An 8,569-nucleotide genomic window follows, 5' to 3' on the forward strand; every position below is an offset into this window, starting at 1 on the left:
ACCTCATTTGAAATTTGTTTATGATATTTTGCATTTTTATTTATTAATGTCATCAATGGTGAAGAGGAGAATGGTGGAAGAAGCAACGGTCCAAGGGTCAAATCCGTATTGAACTATGCAAAATGATTCAAATTTATTCCTGAACTTTGCGAAATGATTCAAATTTTGGTCATCAACTTTCTCGGTCAGCATCCTTAATCTCTCTAAATCGATCACCATCACAACAGTTTATACTCTCCACTCTTAAAAACACCACGCTGAAGCCCACCGTTATTCCACCACCACTTCTTACTCCCACGACACTAACAAGGAAAACATACGGAAATTCCACACAAAAATCACCCTGTTCGCTTAAAGACCACTGTTACTCCACCACCACTTCTCTTCTGTTCTCCTCACATCATTTTTCCTTCTAAGTGCCAAAATTTTGAAAAACTGAGATGAGTTAAGTCACTATCCAGACTAAACAGAATGATCTTTAGCTCCAAGAGAGAAATAAATGAGAAGATTATCAACCACTTGAACTAATTATGCAACAATTTACACACACACACACAAAAAAAAAAAACTTAACCCTGATTAAACCAATTTCAGGTCCCTAGAGCTAAAATATTTAAGAACATATAGCAAAACCAGTCTAAATATTCACAAGAAAATAACAAACTGAGCTAGTTGAACAAAGATAAGCATATGAGTACAGTGACTATGTCTCACATTCTGCCAAACTCCACATCCTCAAAAGGATTGGTAGTTGTACCAGACCGCTGATTCAATTGTACCTCGGGACGTTCTAACTCTAATCCTCCGTTAGTAGGGTGGACATGTTGTCTGCTACTGCGGACCTCCTCTACTGCCCGGAAATATGCATAAGGTCCCCATCCTGATAACAGAGGAAAAAAAACATGTAAATGCAACATCCATAAGCCTATCATATAGGGTTAATTGCAGAATTTTGTCGACTATAACAGTAAAGTTACCGAAAGGAAAATTTGTCCAATGCGCTCTCCTAGACCATTAGCAACGAAGAGGAAAATCCCAAGGAAATTAGCAGAAAACACGGTTGTGCTTCAACATAAGCCTAGTGATCTGAAATGTATTGAAGCCTAAACATGGCAACTCCTTTTTTGATGAAGTAGATTTCGTGAAAGGCATCAAGATGATGCAATATATACAAAAGATAGAAATGTTGATCTGTTCAGCTCGTGGAGCCAGCCTCCCCACTGTCCCCCCTGCATGCACCTTCCATAATGGAAGTACGTAGAAATCCTGATCTATTTACTCTGTTAAGAAAGAAAGCGGCATACAGACTAATTGACTACCAGTGTAATAAGAGCATCCGTCGAAAATAGTATCACCCTAGGATGATCAGATCTTCTTTGTCTAAACGAATGCGTTGAGAAAGAGCAGATATATAGTACCTTTCATTGAGATAGTGATTTTTCAACTATCTAAAAATGGAATCTATTCCAAACATAAGTCAGATTAGTCAACATTTATCTTCTTATGATGCACAAGTGCTTTTGTTGGCTTATTAACTGGTCACATTTTGTTCGTGAAATGGGTCAATTTGGTATTTTTCTGGATACGACAAAATCATTCTATTATTAAAGTACTAAGGAGGTAACAAAATCAAAACGATTGAAGGAAGGTTTGTTGAAATGCAAAAGACCATACCTTCAGTATGGTATGGAGCTGGGAAGAACTGCAGGTAACAGAATGTTGCAACGAAAAGGCCTGAAATGTGAAAGGCGTGGAATATTAAGCAAAACTGAAATGCCGCCCTTATTTACTGATAAATGTAGAACTTCAAGACGAACCTATCATTCCTCCGGTGAACACGTCTTGCCAATGATGCCAGTAATCATCCACACGTGAAATGCCGACAAGAGATGCCATTAAGAGAGGAAGCAAAACTATGCATAGTTTTGCCACATGCCCTCGACGATCAAACGCTTTGATCTTCCCAGCCAAATACAACGATAGAAACCCGAGACCAGCAAATGACCCTGCAAAGAAGAACCCAAATTTTGTTGGATCGAAGTCTTTGAAGATACTGCATGTCATTACAATAAAGTCTATCAAAAAAAATCTCCGGAATAAACAAAAATATTTCCAACTCGGACAATAAAAAATAAAAAAGAAAGGTTGCATGGTAATTCAGACCACTTATGAAATGAAGTACTCCTTTTCAAGTCTATATGCAATCTTCATTAAAGGTTTCAACTAATCAGAATCTCGGAAATCCTGATTTATAGCCTGTTTGGCCAAGCTTTCAAAATCTGCTTATTTTGCAAAGTGGTTTTTGTCAGAAGTGCTTTTCAAAAAAGTACTTGTGGAGAGTAGCAAACACTTTTTCCAATACTAGAGCAGTACTTTGTGCTTGGCCAATGTTCCAAAAGTGTATTTGGGGAAAAGCTACTTTGTTTAGCTTATGAAAAACAGATTCTGCTACTTCTCAAACACGCTTAAAACAGATTCTGCTACTTCTCAAACACGCTTATTTTTCTCTAAAAGCTTGGCTAAGCACCTCAACTTTCTAAAATAAGCACTTTTGACTTTCCCACAAGCTTGGCCAAACATGCTATTAATGTACTTTGGATATAGTGGAAAAGAAGAAAGTTGAGCTACATACATGAGGTATGCCCGCTCGGAAAGCTCTTATGTCCTTCCTTAATATCACTTTCTTTACCATGGCATATCACGTCTCCCCACTTATCATACACCTGAAAGAGAACGGCAAAATGAATAAATCAAATTACAACTAATGAGCACCAGTTTAAGCAATATGCTTGTAAGTGTATTACAGTTGCGATAATCAAGAAACAAGAGCATTTTCTATCAGATAAACATACATAGACTTTTATTGAGTCAAAATAGAAATGCACCAAGACTTTAACCCTTTGTTGAGAACTAGAAAACAAAGGGAAAAAGGTAAACCCTTTTCTCGTTAGAGGAATAAAATTAGGGAGGATAAGTCAAGATACATACATCTTTACCATCAGGAAAGCAGCGCCAGAAGAAGTCTGGTCGGGGACGGCCTACTGCATTCTTGATGGCATCCGTGATTACAGCCGTAATTAGTATGGCAAATAAGAGACCTGTAAATTTTTTGGACAAGACTAGCGCAATTAGTAAAGTTACTTGGCAAAGCAAAACGGACAACATTCCTTTTACTACAACAACGAAAAATCCAAAGTCACAGAGACAAAAGCCCAGGTGTGTGCAAGCTGGCCTAGAAGAGGTAAAGAAACATGGAGAACTAACAAGGAAATATACAAAACCAACCTCTAAAAGAGTTACTGTAGTTTAGTGGTAAGAAAAGGGGAAAATGTCTTTGAAATGAAATTACCTAGAATGCTGTGGTGCAGATCATAGACGTCCCTTCTTCGAAGATAGATGAAAACAAAGATGATAATAGGCAATAAAACTGCATATAGCTGTTCATTAGAGAAATTAGTTAGAAACACTAGAAACTTCGGGATTTGATTAAAAAAAATTGAACTTCTTGAAATTTGCAACCACAGTGTAATCAGCACTCCTCTCTCACACTCCTGAATTCATTGTAATAGCAAATTTTATTCTATCATGGGCAGAAACTTCACTGTCCATTAGAGCAATTAAATAAACTTTCTTTACGATGGATTGATACTAAACTCCATACGTTAGAAAAGAGTGGAATACTCACAGGAACAGACCACACGGGGACCGTATTTTCTTTCATGGGATATTTCAGATCATCCAACATATCCTTCCCAACAAACCGATAAAATGGACCAATGATATAAAGGACTATCTCTATTACGACAAGCAGCAGCAATATTAGCCAGTCATGCATGTGAATTCTTGCAACTGATGACCCATGAGACTTAATAGTATGTCCACATCCGAGCTCGATCTCATTTGTATTTCCCTGTGTCATTTGAAAAAGAAATATTAATATGTGTTGTTGCGGAACCAAATTAGCATTCAAGTTGATAGTTCATTTGATAAAACATTCTAACAAGCAATATTTGAAGGCAGCAAAACCAGAATTAATAAGCATTTCATTTTAAACTACACAACATAAGCGACAACAGCTACTCCTCAAAAACAAGCAAGTTGGGGTCGGTTAATCCTCACAGTCCATATCACTCTATTTAAGCACGTCTTAGTCCAGTATCATATAGGAGAAGAATAGAGAATAAAGATTTAAAAAAGAAAAACCGTTAGAATTTTTTTATTTTATTTTTTATATTTTCAGCTGGTGAATCAACAGAAATAGGAATGACTAACAAAATATTTGTTAATCATTTTTATGTTTAAACATTTCCAGGAGAAAAAGAGACGGCTTTGACCACAACACACTGAGATTTCTAGAAACTAATCCTGCACCAAAATAATGATTGGAGATATACCAATGTTATCAACGGTATCTGGACTAAAAGATTTTCGAGTATTACAACGACTTCATTCATATCTTGCCGGACCACTAAATTGAAACCAAAGAATTTCACAGTTCAATCCACACAATTCTACTCAAACCATACAAAATTTGGATTTTTTTTGTCCATCATAAAATCCACAGATTGCTGCTAAACACGACAGACAAAACAATTAAGTACCATATACTTATGTTGCTCGGACTCTCCAAAAATACTATCGTAACTCGTGCACGTGTCGAATCCTCCAAAAATGTACTACTTTTGGAGGATTCAATACTAGTCCGAGCAACATAGTCTTACACCATATAGGTAAAAGACAACTGCAAGAGAATGAAAATAGAAACAACATTTCATAAGCAGAACCAGAAATCAAAAACTAAACACAAAACCTAACGAAAATTATATCATGAAAAATAGGAATTAAATGAACAAAGCAAAAAGGCCAACAAACCTGAAACACAGTCTTAATCTTATCTTTCCAAGCCATTTAAGCACTGCTGATACTTCACCTCAAAACAGCAGAAACCAAACTTAGAGAAAATCTTGGAACCTAAAATCCAAAAACCTACCAAAATTAAGAAAGAAAACAAGATTTATCAGCAAATAATCCTTCTAGAAATAACATCAAGACTGAATAATAGCATCAAATAAGTGAGAAAAAAAGGTGTTAAATCAAACATTAAGCAATGAAAGATACCCTTTTAGCAAAAGAAAGCAACAAAGAAGAAAATTCAGAAAAAAATACAGTATGACATAAAAGAGCAGAAACACAAAAACCAACCAATATTAAGAAAGGAGACAAGATTTATCAGCAAAAAATGCTTCTAGATAATGCTATCAAGACTGAGTAAAGTATAATTTTAAGAACTACTTTGACTATTTATAAGAAAATTAATGGTGTTAAATTGAAAAATTAAGCCTTGAAAGGTACCCTTTTAGATGTTAACATTGTCAAAAAAAAAAAAAAAAAAAAAAAAAAAAGGCACCCTTTTAGCAGATATTTTGAGGGAAACACAAGAATGTTTCAAATGGGTACCACACAAGTTAAAGCTTCAATTTTTAGCAATGGAACAACATTAAGAAAAGGAAACAAGATTTATCAGCAAATTATCCTTCTAAATATGATACCAACATTGACTAATAGCATCAAATTAGAACAAAGTTGACTTTGTAAAAGAAATTGATGGTGTTAAATCAAACACTACCCTAGTGACTGAACCAAAATTTTGCGGTTTAAAATATAAAAATGTAAATACATGAAAAAGTGAAAGAACATCGTACATAAAAAATAATTTCAGCTTTATATATAATATAGTATAATTTTCATCGAAGAACAGAGGCGGATCTAAAATTTAAACTCTATGAGTTTAACCTTCAGATTCTTAATGTAAACCGATCGTATTTTAAAAATTATGAGTTTATGTCTAATATTTATTATAATTTTAATAAATTTTTATATATAAATTTATATTTCGCGTCGAAAGTTAACGGTTAAAATAAAGCCCCACCTAGATGCTTATCCGCCGAGAAAAGGACCAAAATCATCCATAATGTTTGGGTTTGGATCAAAATCATACATATTCTTTCACATGGTGCACTAATAGTACATTATGTTTGCATAAGTGGTGCACTTTTAGTCACAATCCCAAATAAATTTAACGGAAAAGAACAAAAATGCCCCTGAACTTTTAGAAAAGGTATAAAAATACCCTTTATTCATCTATTTTGCTAAAACTACCCCTCAATTCAACTTTTTGGCTCATTTATTCCCCTTGACTAACGGACAACACTAATTTTTTTTAAAAAATAAAAACATAAATTGCACATGACATTTTATTACTGAAAAATTGATTTATTCTTTTAAAAAGAAATCTGAAACCTTGGAATTTTTTTAAATTTGAAAAACTTTTTTTTAACGAGTAAAACCTTGACTAACGGACAACACTAATTTTTTTTCTTTTCAAAATGTGAAAAATTGAATTTTTATAAAAATCTGAAAAAATTAAATTTTTTATGGAAAAACTGTGTTTAAAAAAAAAACCAGAAAACTATCCTTTTTTAAATCTAGAAGAAAATTATGGAGTATTAGTTTTGCACATTTTACTTAAAAAAACAATCAGTTTTTCAGATTTAAAAATTGAATTTTCTAAAAAAAAAATGGGGTTTCCACCAGTTAAATTTTTTTTTTCCAAACTTAAAAAAATTCCACATGTTTTAATGAAAATCCAATTCTGTTTTATATATATATATATATATATATATATATATATATATATATATATATATATATATATATATATATATATATATATAAAAGGCTTACTACATTTGTTTTTTTAAAGAAATGGATGTTGAAAAATTATTTTTCCTTATTCTACAAATAACGATTTTTCAGATTTCTTTTTAAAAGAATAAATCAATTTTTCAGTAATAAAATGTCATGTGCAATTTATTTTTATTTTTTTAAAAAAAAAAATTAGTGTTGTCCGTTAGTCAAGGAGAATAAATGAGCCAAAAAGTTGAATTGAGGGGTAGTTTTAGCAAAATAGATGAATAAAGGGTATTTTTATACCTTTTCTAAAAGTTCAGGGGCATTTTTGTTCTTTTCTGTTAAATTTATTTGGGATTGTGACTAAAAATGCACCACTTATGCAAACATAATGTACTATTAGTGCACCATGTGAAAGAATATGTATGATTTTGATCCAAACCCAAACATTATGGATGATTTTGGTCCTTTTCTCCTTATCCGCCACTGCCTAAGGGAGTTACCCTTTTAGCAGATACTACTATTTTCTAGGAAGTAAAGCAAAAGTATGTTTCAGATGGGCCCCCACAAGTTAAAGCTTCAATCTTTAGCAATGGCAGAACATAAAGCAATTAAATGAAGTAAATTGAGAAAAAAAAAATACACTAATAAATAACAACAACTTTGACTTTTTAAAGAAATTAATGACATTAAATCAAATATTAAGCACTGAAAAGTACCCTTTTAGCAGATATTTGGGGGAAACACAAGAATAATTAAGTTAAAGCTTCAGTTTTTAGTAATGCCAGAACATAAGCCAAGAAAGAACAAAATTAAGAAAAATAAATACAGTATGAAACAATATTGACTTTTTTATTTTGTTACATCAAACATTAAACACTGGAAAAAATTACCCTTTTAGCCGATAATTTGTGTGAAATACAAGAATGTTTCAAATAAAGCTTCAATCTTTAGAAATGGCAGAACATAAGGCAAGAAACAAGAAAATTAAGAAAACAAATTTAGTATGAAAAGAATTTGTATGTGGATTCTTATGTGACAGTTAGTTTTTTTTTTTTTTTTCAACAACTATGTTGAAAATGGTGCCGAGTTACATGGAAAGTGCATAATTTTTGTAAAAAGTTGAATTTTAAATTATGGATAGGAGATTACAAGTGATGATTATATTTGATCACAGCCGTTGATTTTGTTAAACATGTGAAACGCGTGGTCAGATTTTGACGGCTGGTTGGTTGGTTATTGAGTTTCCAGGCTATAACTGTATACGTGTGGGACCCACAAGCATGACTGATTGGTCCAGCTCATTTCAATTTTTTTTTAGAGCAAATTCCATTTTCTTAAAAGAAATTTGGAGTTTTACTGAGTAAAAATAAATAAATTAACATATACAATTATTTTTTGGATTTTATGATTTTCGACATGTTTTATATTCCTCTTAAGAGTACATCATCAAGAACAACATAAGAATAATATAATTCAAAAATAATTTTCAAATATGAATTTAAATTATATGCACTAATATTTAAGAGGCACTGATTGAAAAGTTAAATGGGTAGTAAATAACTTGGTATAATAGATTAATTTATATTAAGTACTACTTGTATTGTGACAAGTATTTTGCATTGTTGAGTATACAACTTAAATCTTTTAAATATAAAATGTACTAATCTTTTGGGACTAAATAAATAAAAGACTGTTGAATAAAAGGTAATGGATCGACTGAGTAGTCCGAAAATGTACTAATATATTTTAGTTGATATCTGATATTAGTATTATGGTTTGAGTAAATTCGAAATGAGCCGGAAAGTTGTGCTTCATAACAAAGACGACTCTGTATACGTTACTCGCCACAATCTCTAGTTAAAGATAAAGTTTTATT

General features: G+C 32.3%; 1 protein-coding gene across 4 annotated transcripts; it reads right to left on the minus strand.

The window, feature by feature from the left end:
- Nucleotides 1-496: 496 nt before the first annotated feature.
- On the minus strand, nucleotides 497-7,764 carry LOC132641687 (putative lipid phosphate phosphatase 3, chloroplastic). Of its 4 annotated transcripts, none has more exons than XM_060358759.1 (9): nucleotides 7,584-7,764; nucleotides 4,873-4,986; nucleotides 3,686-3,910; nucleotides 3,350-3,437; nucleotides 2,989-3,098; nucleotides 2,633-2,723; nucleotides 1,818-2,006; nucleotides 1,675-1,734; nucleotides 497-880 (listed from the first exon to the last, which is right to left on the minus strand). In XM_060358759.1, exons 2-9 carry the CDS (start codon nucleotides 4,906-4,908, stop codon nucleotides 711-713), a joined length of 969 nt encoding a protein of 322 aa, XP_060214742.1. In that variant the 5' UTR covers nucleotides 4,909-4,986; nucleotides 7,584-7,764; the 3' UTR covers nucleotides 497-710. The 4 variants fall into 4 exon arrangements, with proteins under 4 accessions (XP_060214742.1, XP_060214743.1, XP_060214744.1 ...); XM_060358760.1 differs by lacking the exon at nucleotides 7,584-7,764 and adding an exon at nucleotides 5,554-5,594; XM_060358761.1 differs by lacking the exon at nucleotides 7,584-7,764 and adding an exon at nucleotides 5,458-5,483.
- Nucleotides 7,765-8,569: the final 805 nt, after the last annotated feature.

Source organism: Lycium barbarum, chromosome 5, assembly GCF_019175385.1.
Source record: "Lycium barbarum isolate Lr01 chromosome 5, ASM1917538v2, whole genome shotgun sequence".
In the NCBI taxonomy this organism is placed as follows: Eukaryota; Viridiplantae; Streptophyta; class Magnoliopsida; order Solanales; family Solanaceae; genus Lycium; species Lycium barbarum.

Excerpts from the sequence above, each read along its gene's own strand:
- LOC132641687 (XM_060358759.1), bottom strand. The coding sequence starts at position 4,908 with ATGGCTTGGAAAGATAAGATTAAGACTGTGTTTCAG. Across the intron at positions 2,007-2,632 it reads TCCGAGCGGGCATACCTCAT|GGTCATTTGCTGGTCTCGGG; the intron begins GTATGTAGCTCA and ends TCTTCTTTGCAG. Across the intron at positions 1,735-1,817 it reads GTTCACCGGAGGAATGATAG|GCCTTTTCGTTGCAACATTC; the intron begins GTTCGTCTTGAA and ends TTCACATTTCAG.